We start from the raw sequence: 23,652 nt of genomic DNA, 5'->3' as shown, positions 1-23,652 counted from the left end.
TACAGTGGTCGCCGCTTATAATGATCACATCCGTCCGAGAGTATTTTGATCACTATAACCGGAAATCACTATAAGCGGCGACTCAAAAAATATCGAAAAAATAACGAAAATTTTTTTAAATACATATTTTATGTTGTACAAAACATTAAAAATACTGTGCAAAATATCAAAATACAGTAGTACATATTAATTAAATTTAAATTTAAAAATTAATATAATAAAATAATATACATTCATACATACGAAATTTAAAACTTAGGTTTTTTTAAAAAAGTCGGTAATTTGCCCCTGTTTTTTTGGTATGGAAACCATCATAATGTGCTCTAAGTTGTTCAACGTATCAAAGTAATTTGTACCTATGTCATGCTCTTCAATAGCTCTTCTCAGTGTTCTCTAGTTGTACATATCGGTAATAACGGGAACACAAACGATTTCAAACATATACGATATTACGATATGAAGTACACTCATTACGTGGGTCACATCCCAAGATTAGGACGGCCGTTCGTAATCGTTTTTCCCCCTTTGTGTACATAAAAATAGGTAATTTTATTATAAATTGTATTTCCGACATAATTATTTCTGATCACAATAACCGAAAACTTGATCACAGTACGCGGCGAAAAATGCACTGAAGACGGCTGTTTGTTCCGTTCCTGATATTTTTGATCACTAAAAGCGGCTGATTCTTATAACCAGTGAACACTGTAAGCGGCGACCACTGTAGTTACAAACACATTATTTATGTGACTGTTTATTATTTTTCAATATTTTATTCAGTCTGTAAGATCATTAAAAAATATTTTATGTTTAGTAAAAACAACACTAGTTAATATTTTATAATTTTGATTATAATGATTAATGTGCAGTATAAATTATACATCACAATAATTTTTGTATTAACTTAATTACTAGTAATTTTAATCGTAATTAAAGTAATTTATTCTACTGTGATGCAGTTAGTCATAACTGTAAGTTTAATTAAGTTTTGACGAACAATTTGCATTTGAAAATATTTTTGTGTGCATAAATATAATAAAACACTTTTAAATTTTTAAATTATAAATTTCAAGTGTACATAAATAATATTTTTATTTGTAACAAAATAACTATATAATCGTCATTCTTCGTTTAAATACTTATTTCATTTTGTCTGAATTTGAACTAAAATGTTTATACAGAAAAACTGTCCTAAAATCCCAATATTTTTAGATGTTTTAGTTCCCTGACGTTTTTATCATAATTCATGGTTGCTTCTGTTATCATATATTTTTATTTCTAATTGTTCTCTAGGAATAGTACACAGATTGTTTATTTCTTAAAAAATTTCAAGTATACAGATGGTTTTAATAGTTTTTGGATTACAAAAAAATAAAAAAAATGTTCTATGAGAATCAAGTAACTAGTAGAAGACACTATAATCAATTAACTGTACCTAATTACAGTATAAGACAATAACTATTAATTCAAGTATTCAAGAGCCTCTTAATGGTTCGCAATCCTTTGGATCCGTTTCACCATTATATCTTTTTACCATCATATCAAACGCCATGTACTTTCCACAATGACATTTATTATCACGATCGACTAAATCTATATACATGCCTATGAATCCCTTTGCATTGGCTTTTGTAAATTTACCCTAAAAATTAAACAAAAAAATTAAATTAATTTTCATAATATTATACATTACAAAGTATTACTTTTTGGTACAATGCTTCTGAGTCATCGGCACAAAATTTACTTTTTTTGTTATTTTTGTTTTCACAATACTGTAAACATTTATACAAAGTATTTAAATAATATGTACTTTAAATATAATGATTAATAGTCAAACTATCCAAAAAATAATTACATAAATCGGTAAAAGTCAATTTCATCAAAAAAATTCACTCAATCACAAACTACGAAAGTTAATTGGGTATATTTTGTACGTACTTAAATTTCTGATCAGATATTTTTAAATCTGGTACTGGGGAAATTGTGTTTACTCCCCAGAAGGTAAAACGATTTTATGAATAATGATAGTTAATTATGGTTGACGAGGAGTGCGGTGACTTCAATCGTCGGATACCAGGATGTAAATATCTGGTCAAAATTGGAGTTGTGTGAGAGGAGATGTCAAGACAGGACACCAAATTTAATATTGAATGTTCAATGGTCAATGGGTACCTATATTTGATCTTTTTACAACGATATACTAATATGAACTATACTCTGACAGCGGACGTGGTTAATCGATTTAAATAATAATAAATAATAATGGATATTATCAATGTCGATGTGTATATTATGCTATAAATGTTGTATTTCAGTATACAAAGTGAACGACTTTTCACGTAACAATTTTGTGAAATATTTTCGTATTTCATAAAGTATTAACAAGCTGTTTCCACTCCTTCTTTGTGTGTTGTACTATTATTAATCTTACAAAAGAAAATGAAATACCGTGATCTCCTGTTTCTTAACCTCAGCGCCGATTTGGCGACCTTTAATTTCCTCTCATCAAATGACACTCCACGCCAAACTTGAAGCCCGTATATCTACGAGATGTCACTAATGGGCATTCGCCAGTAAGAGTGGCAGATATTCACTCAATGTATTTTGGAAACCAAATGCACTAATATTATTTTATGTCTCCAGTCCTTTAAATCGGCGTAAGACTTAGGTACTGATAAAAATCTATATGACCTACATACTTATTTATAAACTGATGGGCACTTTGAATTAAAATGTTTATACCTCGTTATATGATATTTCACAATTCGGGAAATTTCCAATTTCATTGGTCAACGGTATAGGACTTATTAAGAATTCAAAATATAATTTTTGCTTATCAATGGTTGAATTTGCTAAAAGTGCTGCAAAATAGTTCTGAAAAAAATATAAAATTTTCAATTTTAATTTTGAAGTTATGTGTTTGATACAAATCTTACTAATGAAAAAATATGCGGATTTGATGAATCCAAAGGTGTAATTCCAGTACGTAATAAATCAGTAATACATTTGTTTAAAGTATGAAATTCAATTATGTAGAAATCCATAATTGAATTCATCTTTGAGAAATCAAAATCTAGTATACAAAACACAACAAATTATAATACAATTTTATATTTGAAAAATTGGTTGGTTGTAGAATAAAGATATCTATTATATCTTAAAAATCACAATTATAATTTAAATTATTTGGTGTAACTGTATGTATAAGCAGTTGTATTTCTACTAATTTGATTTTTATTTATCCGCTTACATGGCTTATTACAAGGTGGTTGGTACCAGTCATCGTCTTTGTCGATACACTCCACTTTACTTTCATATTTTATGAAAGTATTAGCACTCAAATAAAGCCCAATTTCCAATTTTGCATCAAAATGTTTAATAGCTTTTACGTAATCGGTTAAGTTTTGGTACATATCACCAACAGCCTAATGATGAATAAATTATTATATAATAGAAATGTATAAAATCATAAACTATTTATCTATCTATATAAATAAAAATGAATGTCGCTTTTTACGCAATCGTAATCTTCACAACTACTCGTCCGATTTATTTGAAATTCAATATAGATATTTAGATGGATCAGGGGAAGGTAGGTATCAGTATCCACATGAAAATCCCAATAAATACATTCCAGAAAGTAAGGATACTAGGTTTTTATGTTTTTATGGTTTTAACGCGGTATCTTATTCAATTTTAAATTTCCCTCCATATTTACGTACTTGTTCTAGAACTAATCCTTGACGAAAAACAACGTACGTTTTGCCAGACCCCGTTTTGCCCCCCCCCCCCCCCCCCCAAAGAAATCTAAGGTTTACTCCATAAATTAATTTAATAGTTTAATCATAATAGTATCATCAAATATACTAAAATACTGAGTATTATAGACTGACGGACCGTTTTCGCTCAGAATCGTATGCAACGATTTTATATTGTTGTATTCAAATTTATACCATCCATTACAGTTCCCATCAGTAATTTACTATACAGCAAAGCGACATCTATTTAATTTTTTTTAATTTACATTAAAAATTTTTTTTGAAAGTATTCAGTGGATTTCTTGAAGATTGGAAGTCTGCTAAACCCGGAGGTGGATTGGCTAGCTGTTCCGTAGTTTTTCGTGAACTAACGCAGAAGAAATAATATAAAAGGCAGCATCGAGAAGTAAAACCGATTAAACTCAAAACATTTATTGCGGGTCGAAGTCCAAAATTCAGAAATTAGAGCTTTTTTAGCATAAAATATTTTGTCATTCCATGATGTCGATTAAAAATAACGGGGTGATGTAGAAGTGATTCAAATGTGATTCCTTCTTGTACTCCAGATAAAAAAAGATATGGTTGAACTTATTTCATATCGATTCATCGAAATTTTTTCTAGGTACTCATCAACTAGTTTGCAGGGAAGTGTTTTCGAACGTACTAAAGCTATTAGAGTACATATGCTATATGAATAGTACGGGATCATACCTATGATTCTATTTAATTAAAATATATCTACCATAAACAAACTTAAAATCATTCGTAGTTTTACACACTTTACTTACATTTTCATAAGCATAATGAAATCCATCCAGAATCAACCCTTTCACATAATACTTATTACGCACAATGCGCACTTTTCTACTCACAATCGTATAATCTCCATTTATAAGCATATGATGCCAATCACGTGTGATTCCATGTGAAAAAAATAAGTACACATTTTTTGCCTGCTTATCAAAATGTACAAGGTCATATAAGCATACTGTAAAAAAAAACATAAATAATCATTAATTACCGTAGATCAGAATTTAAACTAAATTTTGCTAGAAACTAATGACATTATATTCTTTTATCTTTTATAGTGCATCTAATTATTATAATATTACTTTATGAAATTATATTATTTATATTCAAATAAACAATAACGATAAGGCCGATAAAAGTTGTTATTTTGTTTTACTTCAAAAATATTTACATGATGATTAGAAATTTCTTCGTAAAATATTAAACTTTATATTGGTGCTAATGCCATTTTCAAAACATTTAGACTCATTTAATAACATAATTAAATAATTATTCCCCAAAATGACTTTGATTTACTGTCATTTTTGTTAATTTTATGAGTCAATACCGACTAACACAAAAATCAATATCTAACTTTACTAGTAGCCAAGTAGGCAGTGGTCGTTTTGGTAGTATTTTTTGGTGATACGAATTATGTACAGCGAATACAGAAAGAATAAACTGCTGGTTTATCTTTATTTCTCAATAAATATAATAATGATATTATATTCAATGGAATTTTGTCTGTAGGACGGAAGTGATTACTTGTCGTCTGTATCTATTATACGCATCTGAATTATAATTTAAAAATATTTATAAAATTCTAGGAAATAACACCGGTCATGACTAATAACAGTAATATATTATGATACTAAATAAATAATTTAATTAGTATATTTTTTATTTATTCACAACCGAATACAGAATATTTATTACTAATAACAGATCTAGCTAACTTTCACAAAATAATAATCTTGTGAATTTATCTAGATAAGTCCTAACACTGCTATAACCCCGTTAAGTAGAACTATTTAGTTATTTCCAATAACATAGATTCTATATTAAAAATTGTTGTTTTACCCCTTCCGGCCATATCGTCTTTATCGTCTTTATACTGGATATTATAATCTGATGTAACCATAACGCCATTATACACAAATGATGTGCATTTTGGCGGAAGTTTATGTACTTTCACCTTGTCTGCGCGACATTTTTGACCATCTTTTTCCGTTTCACCTAAATACCGGCATGATGTTTCGCCAATTCCTAAAATAACAAAAAAAAATATGTTTTTTTACTTAATAGTTGTATCTAAAGAAAACATTGTCAATCACTACTAAACGGGTCTTATCGGAGCTAACAACTATTACGTATGTGACAGTCGTTCACAGCAACAGTGCAACATGGCATTGGTATACACCAGAAACAAGTGTCGGGTAAACCAACTTACAACCAGGACAACAGTGCGCATTGTGTATACTACTAGTAACGGCACAAGTACAAGTTCCGGTGATATTTCGAGAGTCGTAAATATTTGAAAAAGAAATCACCAGTTGGTCAACTACCAGCCACAGCCAGCTACCGCAGACCGACACGGACGAAGCGTTGCGAGTGGCCAATACCACAGTGCCGACACACGACCGACGGACACTAACCAACCACGCCGCCGGTTGGCGGTTACACGACTGTGACGCGTACTCCCGGACGGTAATCGAGCTGGGACACTCAGTAGTCTTCACTACATTCTCGGGTGATTTAGGTCACTCTATAAAGTAATATGCATGCCTCAAAGGAGAATAATCAGAATGTTAACTGATGTACTGCTGTGCTGCGCGTCTCATACCACCTTCCGATGTTGGCGTGATCAAGTGGTTCACGTGACAATCGAATCATTCAAGATGCGCAGAATGTGATTGTTTTCTTTGAGACAGAGTATAATATATTAATTATATTTAAGTACCTATACGATTTATTTTTATTTTAACATTACTATAGAACTATAGTTCTAAATCTAAATTACTAGAACTTAAAATAACAATAAAAAAAAACTGTGCTAATTTATTTTTAACTTTTTTTCTACAGAATTAACCACTTACATTTAGCCTTGTTCAAAATGTCCTAACCTTAACTATAAAGTTGATAAGCAATTTTAACTACAACAAATATAATTTGTACATTTTATATTTAATTCATTTTGTCAACATTTGAAATTTAATTTATAATAAAAAAAAAACTGTGCCTCTGCATTTTTAATCTTTTTAACTTCTATTGAAATGATATATCAGAAACTATACATTACTTTTCATTTGTTTTGACCCAACGAACACAATATCGATGACATTTATAGAGAAAAAAAACTGAGATAATAGACGATTGAAAATGTCCATAATGAGCTTAAAACGGGTCAAATATTTTTAAAAAAAATGGTCAATGTTCAAATTCAAAAGATCATGAAAATTGATTTAGACATTCCGGTAGACATTTGTATTTTGATAAAGATAGACGCACCTATGAAAAATATTATTTTCAATTTAAAAATCTTAGATTTAAAAAGAAAAAGTATTATGAATTTCGAACTCAAAATGATTTTCTAATTTTCGTGATTTTTACGTATTTTATCAAAATTCGAATGCTAAAAAGTCGCGACTATATATTTTTAAAATTTTAAACTGATTTTGTAAAAATATATTTCAAATCATGTACAGTAGAACTCCGATTATCCGGACTAATTAATGTCAAGGATGGTCCGTATAAGCAAATATCCGGATGATTGACTTATAATATATCAAAAGTTATATAATTGTACGAATATATTGTACGCATGTATTTATCATTAATATATAATATGTAATATAATTTAAAATTCGTAACCTTAAAAAAATGATTTTATTATATATTTAACTGAAAAAAATAATCCTTAATTATTGGAGTTCGATTTTTCTTGCCTCTCAGACCATTTAAATGCCAAATTCAATGCACCAAAAGCTTTAGAATTTGTAATGTACTTACGTCGTAATGATGGATGTTATTAAGAATAAAATATAATATATATTCTTTACCTAATCTAAAAACGACTACGAGACAGGTGTAAGAATAATGGCACTCGCCGTTTTTTTTTCTCATCCGGTTAATTGAACGTCCGGATGATTGGCGTTCGGATAATCGGAGTTCTACTGTAATCAATTTACAAGGTTTTTTATGAAAAAAGTTAACTTTTATCGACAAAAATTAAAATAAAACAAATAGAATTCGAAATTCTCTAATGAGTAATGACTATAAATATTTAAAAAAAAACATAATTGAAATTTAATTTTTAATAAAAAAAAAACTGTATAAATGATGACAAGGTGTAAATAATTCTAATTCAATTTTAGATTATTATGAACATAGGAATTATTTGACATGTAAAACTGGTAGAATATTTTTGGACTTTTGGTACACTGAAATTTATCAGAGAGTGGACTGGCGTGAAGGTGCTCGTACTGGCTCTGGTATATCACGTCTGAATATCGTTTGGCTGGGTTCCTGTTTTATAGGCCTACTCTCCACTCTTCTCCTAACTATAAGATAGTGCTGACCCCGTTTACTATTGCACGTGTGCGTACGAGTTCCAGGAAACGGTCTACGCCTACGCGGTTGTCGCTGTCGATATATTATCTGAGTATCTGACGGCTATTTATTATAATAGAACAATATTTATATTATTCATTAATTATGTCCATATAGGTATGCATGTGTCTAATTGTCTCCAATTCTCCATATATCTTTCAAAACGCGATTTCGTTTGTCGAGTTCTCAAAACTACGCACACAAAGACTATAGTTGTTATCCTAAATCTTTCAAGACGCTTTCCCAAGGTCAATCACATCCTAGTGTGAACAATCTCATTCGTTCCCCTCGCTATCTCAAGTATATACGTATAGGCGGGACGTCAGTACATAGCACACTAATATTTACGACAAATCACTACTGCTACTTCTTTTAGTTCCTACCTTGTGTATTCGGAAGGACACTTCCCATACTTCAACATTGCACTCCAAGACAGTGGCGTAATTGAGAATGTCTTATTTGGGGGGGGGGTGAAATAAATTTGAATAGCAAACTTGTGGATGTGTTTGCCTCCCACACCCTTTTATCTATATTTGGTATAATTTAATAACTCAAAACATGTCAATATAATCATTTTATATTACATAATACTATATATTTNAGTGGCGTAATTGAGAATGTTTTTTGAGGGGGGGAATTGAAATAAATTTGTATAGCAAACTTGTGGAGGCCTTTGCCTCCCACACCCTTTTATCTATATTTGGTATAATTTAATAACTCAAAACATGTCAATATAATCATTTTATATTACATAATACTATATATTTACAAATAACAAATATGTAATAAATAGTTTTAATATTTTACAATATTATGTCCAAATTTCTGGGCTTTTCAGCAAGTTCATCAATGACCTCTTCATTTGAAAATGTTATGTCATTGTGAATTGCCAACATTGCCAGACCATTAAGTTCGAAAATCTCAGGTTATTTTTATCTTCGTCTGATAGCAAATTATGTCTAATAAACAAAGCAATGTCATTTTGACTTGCATCAAAATGATTACTCTAAAAAATTACGAAGCAGAAAATAATTTATTAATGATATACAGTGTTAGCAGTCATGCTACAGGTACAATACCTTAGAACAAAACTGTACCTACCTTATTTGTTACTTGGACAGTTTGAATCAAATTTTTATTTTCAACATGAGGTAATACATCATCAGATTTCTCTATGTTTTCTTTAATTAATAAACAAGAAAATGAATAGGTAAAATCGAATTAAATTTTTTTTTAAATTATTATTAGGTATTATTAATTATTATTATTATAAATTATTAAATTCTATTTTTTAGTAGACTCATTCATTTTTTTATAATAATTAATATGACATAATATTTATTGAATAAACTGCAGCGACTGCAGTTAAATTGTCAATACATTTTAACTGGTGTTTATTTAATTTTGCTTATTTTTGATGCGAGTTGTAATGTTAATTATAATATAAGTGTACAAAATACGTCATGCATATTTCATACATATATTAATTATGTGCAGTATTTTGAATAATTTAAAATTGTAATACTTACGTCAATTCCAGGCTTCTTTTAAAAAAAATTCAAAAGAGTATTATTAGTTGCCGGTAGTTTTCTTTTGTTTTGCTCCGTTTTGCTTTTAGCTTATGAAAATTAAATCAATTTCCTGACACTGTGGCTATGTGAGAATCGAGAATGTCACAGTATGTAGTGTGTGTACGTTATCGCGATAATCAATGTATAGATACTTAGTGTCGGCCCGCGTTCGTAGTATTATTATTCGTTCTACGAAATGTAAATCTTGAAGTTAGATTTTCTTTATTAAATTTTAATTTTTGAAATAGTGGTTTTACCCATCATCGGATTACTTACCATCTGTAATCTATAATATGCATGTAGTGTGTGGGAAGTAGGTACTGTAATTATATTCAGGTGTGGCGGGGCACCCAAGTGTTTATTAATAAATAAGAATTAAAATGAAACAGACCATATATTTTAAAATCATGCTCATCGTTTAAATAGTAAATATTTATGATCGGTACTAACTACACAACTAAATATTTTATTTTATTTTTTAGTTTAATAATAAATATTAATTAATAAGTTTGTATCTGAACTATTTGTGTGTATACGACAGTATAAAAATACAGCTCATTGGGGGATCTATCCCCCCCTCGGTAATTTCACCACAGCTCCAAGATACTAACGAGATTATTATCGTTTAATATTAATATTCATTCTATGGACGGTTAGTTTAATCACACGTGTTTCCCTATGCTTCGAAACCATAAAACCAAGACATTTTATATGTAATCCTCTCGATCGACGTAAAGAATTCTTTAAGATCAAAACTGGAACGTATAGCGTTGTGGGTATCTATCGATTGACTTTAGCTATAATCAGAAAAAGCCAACTATATCATTTCTAAGATAGAAACGGAATATAATATGACTATAAATATAATATATAATATATAATAAATTATTTTTTTTTATAAACTGACAAGTAAAAAAAATATATTTTTTGGAATTTGAAATTTCATTAAAAAAAAATTAATGAATATAATACGTATGTTTTGATCATTCTTAATATTCATTATATAACTAATAATATAATTTTGGTTAATTTGTATTTATACCAGCTGCTGTAATTAGGCTGACCAAAGTGCATAGATATAATAAAACAATCAAAATATTAAACACTAGTTGACTTTTCATTTTATTATTAAAGGCAAACTACAATATTATTTTGAAATTAAATACATTTAATAATAGTTATTCAAGTTATACTTGCATTATTAACATCGTCATTAGTTATATACCTTTTTGGTATTTGAGTAATGAACATTTGACTAGAGATCACAGTTGTGTAAATAAATACACATTTAATAAAAATAAATAATGACTATTTGTTATTATGATAACTTATTAATCTCATAATCCTCTCTTTACTTTGAACATCATGTCAATTTTACTGTTAATACAACGTTGCAAGTATGAATTAATTGTACATAACAACAAAAGTTTCAAAACTGTCAGTGATATCTGTTTATCATATATACCACTCGTTAGAATCCTTTTCGAATTTTGAGTTGTTATTTTTCCTTGCAAAAGACCAACTTTGCTTTGACTGTTTACAAAACAAATGTTTAGCATCAAATGCTGGTTTCCTACTAGAACATACTAATTGCATAACAATAAGACTACCTAAACATCCGCGAAGTGCTCCACTTCTAAACTCTATCCTCAAGTCACCTTGAAGCTAACCAAAAATAATGTTTTTCTATTTTAAATGGCGCCCTTGATGGTACAAACCGTGTTGAAAGAATCTTCTTTAGCGTTTGCTCATACCCTATACCCGCAGATAACTACATTTCATTATCCCTGGTGACACCACCTCTCACGGCTATAACAAGCCCCTTTCACCTCATGATGATAATATTATGCTGATGCATACAAATATTTATAGTTATCAATAATAATATGTTCATAATAATTGCATACAGATTTTTTTTTTTTTTATTTATCCAAGAAGTATACAATTCAGCACAACGAGTACCTACATGTGAGATGAGAAAAAAAACATGACGAGGTCGCTTGAATAAGTATATACAGATCTAATATATTATATATTAAACAGGTATTGGTTTTCTAGTGTAATTTAATAATGTTATATGGATTAAATATCCATACAACAGATGCAATATACCTATAAATACCAATGTTTCAAAATGTAATTATATACTATATATTATATTTAGAAAGTTATATCTTTTTTACATTTATTTAAATATATATATATTTTATAATGATTAGATTCAGTTTTGACGAATTTTACCATCTATGGAGTTTACATGTTTTCATTCAATAAAACATCATGATGAAATTTACATTTTTTACTGGTAAAAAATATATAAATTTTGAATTTACATTTAAAAAAGGCTGAAAAGGTCGCAATCAGGGGAGTTCACATGTACCCCCTTCCAGATATATTCAGGTAGATTCAATATTTTTACATATGGATAGTTATATTATAATCATAATATTATATTTATACGTTAAATTATTAATATACTTTTGTTTGTATCGTTGTATGAATTTGCTAGTTTCGTTTCCCTTCTGCAACTATCATTTTGCTTGTAAGTTGTATAGATAAATAAATTATAAATGTGTAACTTATTATTTATTGTCACTTAGCTTCAGGATTATATTATAGTAGCTGCAAGTTTTTCTGCTGAAATATAAACATGGAATTGAGTATAAAATAGGTATAAAAGTGAGTTAAGTTTTGTATTAGATACATTTTTTATATTATAGTCATACTTAGTTCAGTAATTGAATGTATTGAGAGTTCAAAATAGGGATTGAAAACAAAAACATATTTTTTATTTTGATTTTGATTTGGGTTTCATACAATACTATTTATTTTTTCCGATTTCATTTTCGGATTTGAATATCGGTATCTATTTTTTTTCAGTTTCGATATCGATCTTGGGTGTTTATGGTTTTAACTGGTATTTAAAATTTGAATTCAGTATAGGTTCAAAAAATATCGGTTCAAAAGTGTACTACCAATATAGGTTTAAAATAAATAACAAAAATGTTTGAACCTCTACTGCACCTCTAACCTCTAATCTAGATCGGATTTTAAAGAGTACGGTAGAATTGCGAGACTACTCAAACAGAACAAATAATTTTTGGGGGTCGGAAACACTTTTTATTAAAAATGAACATAAATAAAACACTTAGCAAATTCGGATCGCCTAGCCCGTATTACGACTGGCACACGGACCGGTCGTCGTACCCGCGTCCTCACACCCTGCGACGACGGGACTCCCCGCGCCTGCGCTTACGGCGATGTTATATAGAAAATATTATTGTCGCCTCAGCACATCTTGTTTCGCTGGCCTGACCAACTTCAATAATTTAAAATTTAAAATATCCCCACCTTTATAACATATATATTAAATAATATTATTTTGACAACTGTCTATAATATACATATACAACACACTGATAATTTAAGAATAATATTAACTCGAATTACCGGCTATCATATTTATAGTAAGTAATAGTTTAATAACTAATAACAATATAAAATATCCTAAGCTGAATTACAGTCTCCGATCAGATTCGTTTTTCGTATACAATTATTTGATATCATTGAATTCAAATTTAATACCATCCATTAACCATTACATCGAACTCTTAGACACCTAATGTAGGTACAGCAAAGCGACATCCACTTACCCGCTTTTTTTTATATTATGTTGATACGTAGTTGAAAGTATTGAGAATTCAAAACAGGTGTTCAAACCAAAATCATTTTTTCTGATTTTGATTTCTGGTTTGGATATTGAATTTATTTGTTAAGATTTAATTTTTGGTTTTGAATATCGGTATTTATTTTTTTCGATTTCACTTTCAGTTTCGATATCGATTCGGGTTTGAACGGATTTAACAAATATTCAAAATTGGTATCCAGTATAGGTTTCGAGCAATAGTTCTAAAAGTATCGGCTAAAAAGTTTTTAGGTACCAATATAGGTTTAAAATAAATTATAAAAATGTTTAAGCCTCCACAAAAAAAAATGTTTGACGAGTCAGAGATCGGCATGTAAACGTTCTTGATTTTTTGTTTAGACATTTATTCTGATGTAATAATATTATGTATGTATTATATTACAATATGATTCATAAAAATTGTTTTTTAAGGAAATAATTAATGACAAATGAATTTATTGAAAAGATACAATGGTCAAAATGCACCTATAAACAGATCAACGCAACTAGTTAGTAATTATTGAAATAATGATCTGTTTTAATGTGTCTAATTAAAATAATTTTCTTTAGGTATTAACTAAATAATCTTTTGACTGGATAAATGTTACATTCTGTGTCAATAACTTATTAAGTTAAATTCTATTGTTATACATCTTTATTTTGTATGCATAACCATTTTCTTTCAGTGAATTATTTCAATCATAAATCTCACATCACAAAATATACTTAAAGTTGTTTGAATATGGAAATTATATAACTATCTATACTGGCATATTATAATATTTAGGATTAATAGCAATGTATTTACAAATATTTATTAAAATTTAAAATACGTAAACCCTAGCCTTATGTCTATAGTGATTGTAACTGGGTTCGCAAAGTTAAAATGTACAAATAAATAAATAAAAACAATTAAAGTACCACCTGATGTTTTTTGACATTTATTACTGATGCAAGTTATACATGCATGTATAACATAGTTATTAATTATATAGGTACCTTTTTGGTATTTGAGTAACGTACATTCGACTATCGATCGCAGTTGTGTAAATAAATACACATTTAGTAAAAATAAATAATGAATATTTTTTATTATGATAATTTATTAATCCCAACAAAAATAAACAACCATAATAATAATTAATAGTTATTATAGAAATATATTCAAATAATAGAATTAGTTCATTAAAAAAACGGTTATAATTTTAATAATTATAAATTCTTATCAATTAATTGTGTACTAAATGTATTTTATGATTTGACTGGTTAAAGTATTAATAACGAAGCGATCATTTTTTTTATAGTTTATTGTATAGGCCTAGTTACATGTGGTCCGAAAAAATGTATACCGACAAAAAAGTGTCTATCCAGCGAGTGTACGGATGCAGTTGGAGTGGAAACGGGTCGCCATAACGTCCTTGTACTTTTGCACTTGCAGTCAATGCGTACAGCGTCAGTATAAGGTAATGAATACATTTATATATTAATATTACCACTCAAAATATAAAACTAGATTAAAGCTTGTATATTGATATACACATACCATTGATACTCAGCTGCATATTTCATTATATTGACCACCTTTTTTGGACAGAACGCATGCGATTTATAATATATGTACGTTTTACCCGTCATGAACGAACGAAAAATTGTAGAAACTATTCTTTTATGGAAAAACAATAAAATATACATACTATGAAATCCTAGATATCTATCTTGAACTCTTGAGCTAATAAATTGTTATACTATCACGGTTAAAGATAACATCGATCATTGACGACACATACACTCAATTATAAATAATTAAACGATACATATTCTAACATTTTAACTAATAATGGACATGTTGGACGGATACATTTTTTTCTTACTAAGCATACTGTTAACTTGGTGTGTGAGACGATTAAGTATCCCTCTTTTGTACAATTTACATGTAGTAATGTTACTGGCTGGTATTTTTTTAGATTTGGTGGTAATAAATACATTGAGATTATTAAACCATTGTTCCCATCCGGAATCTATGAAATTTCAAAAACATAATTTAGTATATTGAAACGATCCTAATGAGCTGGTACGCTGTTAACGGTTATTACTTTTAGCGTCAAAACAGCTGGTAAGACCGACCTTACCTTTCCAACAAAATACTTTCAACTCTCTAAGAATTTCATGAAGCGGACTGAATAAAACGTATTCCAAATGTCAGACTCGATATTGTGAAATTCACAAGCCTACTAGAAAAATTATACAAGAGTTGGGCTGTTTTTGTAAAACGTGTAAACAGGTAAATTTCAAGTATCATGAGAAATCAAGTGAATATCCAACGTTGTAAAAATGTCAACTTCAAATTCTCATAAAAATTCAAATCAAGTTTCTGGTAGAACTTTTTTTTGTTGAAAAAGGTAGACGTACTTATAAGAAATTTTGTATCGAATTTTCAAATCTTAAATATGAAAAGAAAAATTTTAATAAATTTCTAACCTAAAATAATTTAGAACATTTTAGTGTTTTTTAAGTATTTTGTTGAAATTTGATATTCAAAGGCTCACAAAACAATTTACTGTATAATTGCACTCAAATGTTTTTGTAATTTCAACTAACAAAAACTTATCTTGTAAAATAAAATTATATTATGATTTCAATTATTTTGCCCTAGCAAACATTTTTTTATGGACGATAATCAAAAAAAAACTTATAAGAATCGCAAATTTAATATGCCTATAAATAGTCCAACGTGAGTCGTCAAAATATTTTGCATATTGTATGGTGTATAGAAAATTCTTACATAAACATTCAGTGAAAATTTCATGTCTCTGTGGTCATAGATAGTCTATTTTACTCATTGTTTATCATTAGTAGATTTTTAGTTATATTAAATATACATTTTACAAATTTTGTATCTACCAGCAGGTGGTCTGCTGCACATTGTTGTGGTTACCAAAATGCTGAAATTGAATAGAGCAATATAAATAATTACCACTAATTTATTAATTGTATTATTTAAAATTAAAATACAATAATATCAAGGTAAGTTGAATAAAATTAAACATTTCAGTTTTTTCTAATGGTTTTTTTATTTTGGTTTTTATTCCAGGATTTGAATTATTTACGTCGTTATAAGTTATATAGGTACTTCGTACCTATATTTTTTTTTGAGTTATATACGTTTGACAAGCGATCACAATATTGTGTAAATAAATATACGTAAGAAAATATAAACTATAATGTCTATATTAAGTTATTCTGAAAATAAATTGTGATTCATAGTCCTTGAATTGTAATGCTGACAGTATAATGATCAAAGGGCTGGTGCCTGGTGGTCGCAACTCGCAAAGCGTGATTTAAATTTTAAAGGGACATCCTGCTGTAGACCATACCGTCGATAACACCATGCAAGACATCTGATTTTTCGAATGCAGATGTATGTTAAATTTCACAACTAAATGTGCTGAAACTAGAATCTAGATGAATATATATTTAGGATGAGCTCAGTAAAGGTTGTGAAAATAAAGTTGAACAAGAGAGACGGACTGGAACTACAACCGGAGGAAAGGTTTAGAAGCGCTTTAGACGGTTCACAGAATCCCATGTAGATTCAAAAAGCCACCTGTGTGCCGTGGGGGGGTGAGCTGACTCTTACTGTAGATACAGACGATCATTCGATTTATCAAAACTCTTTGAGAGTATGTTCTCCATCATTTATTTATTAGAGAGTTCGGGCTCAAACACAGTGCTTAATACATACAAAATATTCTTGCTTAGAGTTTTAAATTTGAGTGTGCTCGAACCTATTTTGTAGTTATTCTTTTAATATATATAATTATTAGTGTATATTCAAATTCCGAAGTTTCATACAGTTTTATTAGTACAATATTGTTGACATTTATAGAGAAAAAAAACTAAGATAATAGACAATTGAAAATGTTCATAATAAGCTTAAAACGGGTCAAATATTTTCTTAAAAATGGTCAAGTGTAGGAAATAGTAAAACAAACGTTTCGTATGAATTTCAAATATCTATATTGGTTTTTTAATTACAAAAAAATACCATAATCGTTGAATGATGAGGAATACAATGCATATCCATGTTGTAAGAATTTAAACTTCAAACGTTGCATAGAAATTGGTAATATACACATTCAGTGAATATTTCGTTTAACGACCAAATTTTTCAAAAACTAGCAAACACAAAAACAACTCACATCGTAATAAAATCAATATATTCGGACCTCCACTCAGAATCTAAAATAGTAAGAGAAACTATTATGTTATATTGACGATACTACATGTAATTCAAAATCGCATCGACTAGCAAAATGTACCTAATGTTTAACTCAATATCAATTATTCATTGTAACAGTGTAAATGTGTAATTGCTAATTCAGTTATTTATTATACTTTTTTGTTTTCATATTACTTTTCATTGAATTTGAAGAAATATTTTTCCTAAAAATTCGATACTATATTACTGAATTTTGAATGGCATTTTAATTATAGTCTACGACACGAAAAGCAGCTGGTAAACCACATGACCCACTCTCAATACTTCACCAACTATCCTCAGAAAAAGCCAACTACATCATTTCTTAGGTATAACCGGAATGTAATATGACTATAAACATAATATATAAGTATGATAAATAATAGCACATTATTTCTTCTTATAAACTGACACGTAAACAAATTTATTTTTTGGAATTTGAAATTTCGTTTATCAAAAATAACGAATATATGTAGGTTCTTATCATTCTTATTACAGTAATCCCTCATCATCCACTGTGAGGCCTAATATATTATATATATATAAATAATTAATAAATTACTTTAAGAAAATAAATATTCAAATATTGTAAAACATGTTAACCTTTTTATGATATTTATAATTAAATACAAAAGATGTTCAAAATAATAAAAATTAGAAATTGTATGTTTATGGTCTCGTTATCCTCTGTTTCGATATCCACGCAACTTTGCTGGAACGTAACCACCGCGGATAACGAGGGATTACTGTATTCATTATATATCTAATTAATAATATAAATTTGGTTAATTTGTATTTACCAGCTGCCGTAAGTAGGCTGACCAAAGTGCATATATATAATAAAGCAATCAAAATATTAAACACTAGTAGAGTTTTCATTTTATTCTACAATAATATTTTGAAATGAAATACATTTAATAGTTATTCAAGTACATGCATTATATACATGCATTATTAACATCGTCATTAGTTATATAGGTATTTTTTTGGTATTTGAGTAATGTACATTTGACTAGAGATCGCAGTTGTGTAAATAAATACACATTCAATAAAAATAAATAATGACTATTTGTTATTATGATAACTTATTAATCCCATAATTCTCTCTTTATTTTGAACAGCACGTCAATTTTACTGTTAATATAGCGTTGCAAGTATGAATTAATTGTCCATAACAAAAAAAGTTTCAAAACTGACAGTGGTAATGTGAAGAAAAAAAAAATGTCGAACAACAATATCCAAGCATTTAGCCTACACACATCTGACATTTCAACCGGCTTCATTGATTGTTCATCAAATTTCGAGTTTGATGATATGGTAAGTGTAATAACATAAATATATTATAATTAAAATATAACGCAGTTTATATATGTATATATTATAGTTATCAACTACCCCGAGACGAGTATTTTTCAGCTCATTATTAAGCCAATAAGCAAATAATTCTGTTGACGAAATTAATATGACAAAATATTGTATGATATTGTGACACTTACCTTAACGTCGTCGATTTCAAGCATGTATTTTTGAGGATTGTGACAATGAACACGAGCGAATAAATGGTTAGGTTTATTTTATTATTATTGTTCTTATGCAATTAGTATAAAAAATAAATGTACCATATCTAAAGAAAATTATATTATAGACATATGGGCTGGCGATGATATGTCTTGAAGCACTTTAAAAAATTGTCTGGGGTGAAGACTTTGGAGATGATGAAAAAATGCTGTTAGAGGCTTGTATTGAATCTAGTATTTAACACGTATTTGTAAATGAAAATTCATAATATATAATAAAAAACTATTGATAATTACTTACTAATCTATGTATACAAGTGTATTGATTAATTTATGTTCATTGTACATAAGTATAATTATTAGTTTATGTACATTAGCATAATTATTTATAAATCTTCATCAGTTGAAACATCAGGTCAAAAAACTTCGGACATTTCTTCATCGTCACTGCTGTAAATATTTCAAATGTCAGAAAATAATAATTATTATATTAAACCCATATTAAAAATAGTCCACTTTTTGTTGATTCATCGTCGTCTGCATTCTCCATCTGTTCGTTCGCATAGAGATCAACAAAATTTAAGAATTTTGGTACCACTTGATCTTCACGTCTAAACAACAAATATTAAAAATTAAAAAGAAATATTTTCATGTAATACAGTAAAACCTCTAGATAACGGACACTCACAGAAAGGACAAAATTGTCCGCTATTGGGAAAAAATTACATTATATGAACAATGAACATGTTTGGTTTACACAGATTGTTTTTTTACATAGATACTGTAAATTGCAATAATATAAATAATTATAGTATTATAGTAGGTATTTATTTAATGAATATTATGTAAAACAATCAACTTCGTATTTTATGTAGGTATTATGTTTAAAATTAAAATAAGTAAATATATCAATATTTACTAATCAAAACTATTTAAAATGCTGCTAATATTTATTTAGGAGATTAAATTATCGCATAAAAATTGCTTCTTGTCACTTATCAGTTACAACGTAAGATACTCAACATTTTTATTAAAAAATCTATTTAATCGTAATGGAATTATTATTTTACATGTATTTTAAAAAGTAATTGGGTTAAAAATATAAATCGAGTTATGGTGTATAAAAACTTGTATGCTTGGTTTATTGGTTAGTATTTTTAAGCAAACAGGAGGTTTATTTATAAAATAGGTGTGCGACTTGTGAGCTAGGAGCGAGCTAGCGCACCGTTTAGTATTCATGGGCGACAATTTACGCAACGGTCTGTAAAGACGCGAAACATTCTGAACGACAGTTCGTGAAATAATAATGCACCTCTCCCGCGACTAAGCAGCGTGAGCCTCGTCACGGAAAAAGTGAGCGTGGTTCAGTGGCGCCGAAACCAAAAAAATGAGGTAGGGCAAACGTTTAAAATTATTGAACACCACCACCCCCTGACCAATAATATTTTACGTTTACAATAAATATATATATACACATATATACATATTGTATTTTATACATAAAAAGTTGATCTCTTCACTAGTAAAGTAAAGTTTCTCTTTATAAGACATTTCTTTTATTAGATAAACCTTATCAGTAGCCATCATACATACTTTTATTTTAAATTGAAATTTTACCAACCTTATTATACCTAATTCCAAAGTGACTTACTAGACCTAGACTAGACACTATTTATGTTATAACTTATAAATATTAGACGTTTACTATATGGTAAGGAGGTTAACAAGATAATTAATAGCACTCTACCACAAATTAAGATTTAAGTTCTGACTATTAGGTAGGTAATGTAGGTATTATAATAAATTATATGCTATGCTATTATGTGCATGCAATGCTTCTTCTGATAAAAATTAAGTTGGACATTTTACAATTTATTTCTTAATAAATGTTGATGTTTCAAACTTTTATTTTCAATAATATTATGATTTTAAATAATTTTCAGTTTGTAAGTAGGTACCTATAATGGAAAAAAAAAACTGATTTTTACTTGGATGCAAATGAATATATCCTTGTGGAACATTCTTCACATTCTGTATATTACTTTATAGTATCCACATGTAATATACATAAATACATAATAATATAATAGTACAAAAAAACCTTAATTTTGTTTAGTATGTTAAACATATGCACATTTGCTATATAGCGTTTTTGTATTATTATTTGCTATATAGCGTTATTGTATTATTATTTGCTATATAGCGTGATTGTAATTTGTATTATTATTTAAAGCCAAGAGGCCATATTGCATTTATCTTATAATAAATTATTATAAACCTACCTGGCAATTTATTTATTAATTTATATACTTGATTTAAACCAATGCATATATTAGTTCAGTCGTGAAGGCACTACTTATTTTTATTAAATAAGAGCTGACAGCGGCAACAGGTATAAACCTTCTGGACTCTGCTTGTAGAGAGCACGACATTGCGTATGAAAATAGTAATTCTTTCACAGATCGTAACAAAGCCGATTATATATTAGAACAGCGAGCCTGGAATAGATTTAAGGCTAAGGATTCAAAATTAAAAGAAAAAGCTGTAGCTTGGGGAGTGACTATCGCCATGAAAGCAAAACGTAAAATCGGGGTTGGATGTGGGTTTAAAGCAGCTAAAAACGCTATAAAGAAAAATATCGATGAAAAAAACCTGATGAAATTAAGTAAAAAATGTCTAACCGTCGCACGAAAAACACTCAAAAAAAGAAAAACTAAAGTTCCAAGGATTATAACAATTTAAAAAAAGGTTGGGGTGTTACTACTTATTCCGATTTTCGCTGGTTTATCGGCACTTGGAGCACTGACTGGTGGTGTTGCAAACGTTGTTAAGTTGGCTAATGAATTTAAAAGAAACACGCCATCGCATTTAGGTGGTGGGTTATATCTCACACCGTATAAAGGCAACTCGCACAAAATCGGTTCAGGTCCGGTGCAGCACGATTGCGCACAGCTTAAATTTTTCCATTCAAAAAAGGCAACAAATTGAGCTTGATCAATCAACACTGTCGCGCCCGTTTTACCTTTTTTACCTGCATAAAATGCAACACGATTGCATTCCAATATATATATATATATATTATGTGTCCCGTATTTTACGTATGTGTCATATATATATTCTATAACAATTTTCTAGTATACTATTTAAAAATACAGTCGAACTTGGTTTTCCTTGGACTTGATATTTTTTTTTTATATTTATTTACATATTATTATTAGATATTATTTTACATATTATTGTTATTATTATTGGTATTAAAACAAAAAATATGACTCGAAATGTTTAACCAAGTTAACAATTTAACTTTGTTGTCAGTCCTAACCCTGTAAAATTGAAGGAAAATTATTTTTAAATAGTTTACTAGAAAATTGTTAGAATATATATATATATGACAAATACATAATATACGGGCCACATACATATATATATATATATATATAATATATATGTATTATATATATTGGAGCGCAATCATGTTGCATTTTATGCAGGTTAAAAGGTAAAACGGGCGAGACAGTGCTAATTAATCGAGCGCAATCGTGTTGCCTTTTTTGAATGGAAAAAGGTAAGCTGGGTGCAATCGTGTTACACCCTTTTAGGTCTAGCGCCGTATAAGTGTAAAAGCGAAAAAAAACTAATATCGTTACCCAGAAGAGCACTGTACGATTACGAACTTATAAAAATCGCTCGTTTAATGAAAATACCTCATTTCATCGGTGTATTTACTAGAGATAGGTTACCCGTACGTCGTAAACGAATAGAATCAGCGATTGTTAACTTGGACTCGGAACACGGTACAGGTACTCACTGGGTAGCGTATAAAAAATTGGAAATCAAGTTCAATATTATGACAGTTTTGGAAATCTACCACCTCCATTAGAAGTACTGTTCGCGCAAGTTATGATAAGCGATAACGGGCACCCCCCTTGGTTGAGAAATCAAGCGCCGCCGTTCAGCTGGAACGTGCGGCAGCTGGCAAGCCTGCGGCGTTGCTAGTTCACCGCTGTGTTATCCGGCTCCCTTTTCCGTGTCGGTTGTTATTATCGGGCTTCGCTCACGACAACAGTTGCGGGTCGTTATGTTTGTTGTAAATAGAATTAAAAGGGAAAAAACACGTGAGATTATTATTTGCCGTTCCTGCAAATTACATTTTATTTGCTTGAAGAAGCCAGTTTTCCGAGTTGTCGTCAAACCTTTATCGTTGTCTCGACATTCGCCAGCTCCGGCACGATCAGCTTCGGTCGCTTGGATCCAGTTTTGGATACGATCAGTTCCGGTCAATCAAGAAAGAAGAGGTCCAGTGAGTTCCTCATTCCTTTCCTTAAGGTATCATATTTTTTAATAATATTATTTGCGATTATAATTTTTAAAGGATAGATGGTCTGTTGATTATATTGTTAGGTACTCGTATGAGTTATTTGTTTTATATGAATATGATATTTTGTGTATTATGATTTATTTGTTG

The 23,652-nt window shown here is 29.1% G+C and overlaps 1 protein-coding gene and 2 long non-coding RNA genes across 8 annotated transcripts; 1 reads left to right on the top strand and 2 right to left on the bottom strand.

Annotated features, from left to right (window-relative positions):
• Window positions 1-1,124: 1,124 nt before the first annotated feature.
• LOC111042578 lies at window positions 1,125-18,596 on the bottom strand. 3 transcript variants are annotated; one of them, XM_022327229.1, is made up of 8 exons: window positions 18,471-18,596; window positions 5,628-5,813; window positions 4,547-4,746; window positions 3,251-3,425; window positions 2,937-3,073; window positions 2,743-2,874; window positions 1,704-1,772; window positions 1,125-1,642 (listed from the first exon to the last, which is right to left on the bottom strand). In XM_022327229.1, the coding sequence occupies exons 1-8, from the start codon at window positions 18,547-18,549 to the stop codon at window positions 1,475-1,477; spliced, it is 1,146 nt and encodes a 381-aa protein (XP_022182921.1). In that variant the 5' UTR covers window positions 18,550-18,596; the 3' UTR covers window positions 1,125-1,474. The 3 variants fall into 3 exon arrangements, with proteins under 3 accessions (XP_022182921.1, XP_022182922.1, XP_022182923.1); XM_022327230.1 differs by lacking the exon at window positions 18,471-18,596 and adding an exon at window positions 10,770-10,863; XM_022327231.1 differs by lacking the exon at window positions 18,471-18,596 and adding an exon at window positions 6,098-6,478.
• On the bottom strand, window positions 8,978-10,155 carry LOC111042581. The gene is made up of 4 exons (XR_002605475.1): window positions 10,004-10,155; window positions 9,686-9,916; window positions 9,258-9,337; window positions 8,978-9,162 (listed from the first exon to the last, which is right to left on the bottom strand). It is a non-coding gene; the product is annotated as an uncharacterized LOC111042581 (long non-coding RNA).
• Window positions 11,989-19,352, top strand: LOC111042580. 4 transcript variants are annotated; one of them, XR_002605472.1, is made up of 5 exons: window positions 11,989-12,127; window positions 14,717-14,875; window positions 18,792-18,987; window positions 19,055-19,232; window positions 19,316-19,352. It is a non-coding gene; the product is annotated as an uncharacterized LOC111042580 (long non-coding RNA). The 4 variants fall into 4 exon arrangements; XR_002605471.1 differs by lacking the exon at window positions 11,989-12,127 and having other exon boundaries at window positions 14,665-14,875; XR_002605473.1 differs by lacking the exons at window positions 11,989-12,127; window positions 14,717-14,875 and adding an exon at window positions 16,540-16,613.
• Window positions 19,353-23,652: the final 4,300 nt, after the last annotated feature.

Source organism: Myzus persicae, unplaced genomic scaffold (assembly GCF_001856785.1).
Source record: "Myzus persicae strain clone G006 unplaced genomic scaffold, MPER_G0061.0, whole genome shotgun sequence".
Lineage (NCBI taxonomy): Eukaryota > Metazoa > Arthropoda > Insecta > Hemiptera > Aphididae > Myzus > Myzus persicae.
Note: the sequence above shows the minus strand (reverse complement) of the source record. Positions and strands in the feature narration are given on the sequence as shown.

Bases quoted from the DNA above. Each gene is read 5' to 3' on its own strand.
- LOC111042578 (XM_022327229.1), bottom strand. From the start codon at position 18,549: ATGAAAACTCTACTAGTGTTTAATATTTTGATTGCTTTATTATATATA. The intron at 2,875-2,936 runs GTAAGATTTGTA...TATTTTTTTCAG, and splicing joins ATCCGCATATTTTTTCATTA to AACTATTTTGCAGCACTTTT. The intron at 1,643-1,703 runs GTAATACTTTGT...TTTAATTTTTAG, and splicing joins CAGAAGCATTGTACCAAAAA to GGTAAATTTACAAAAGCCAA.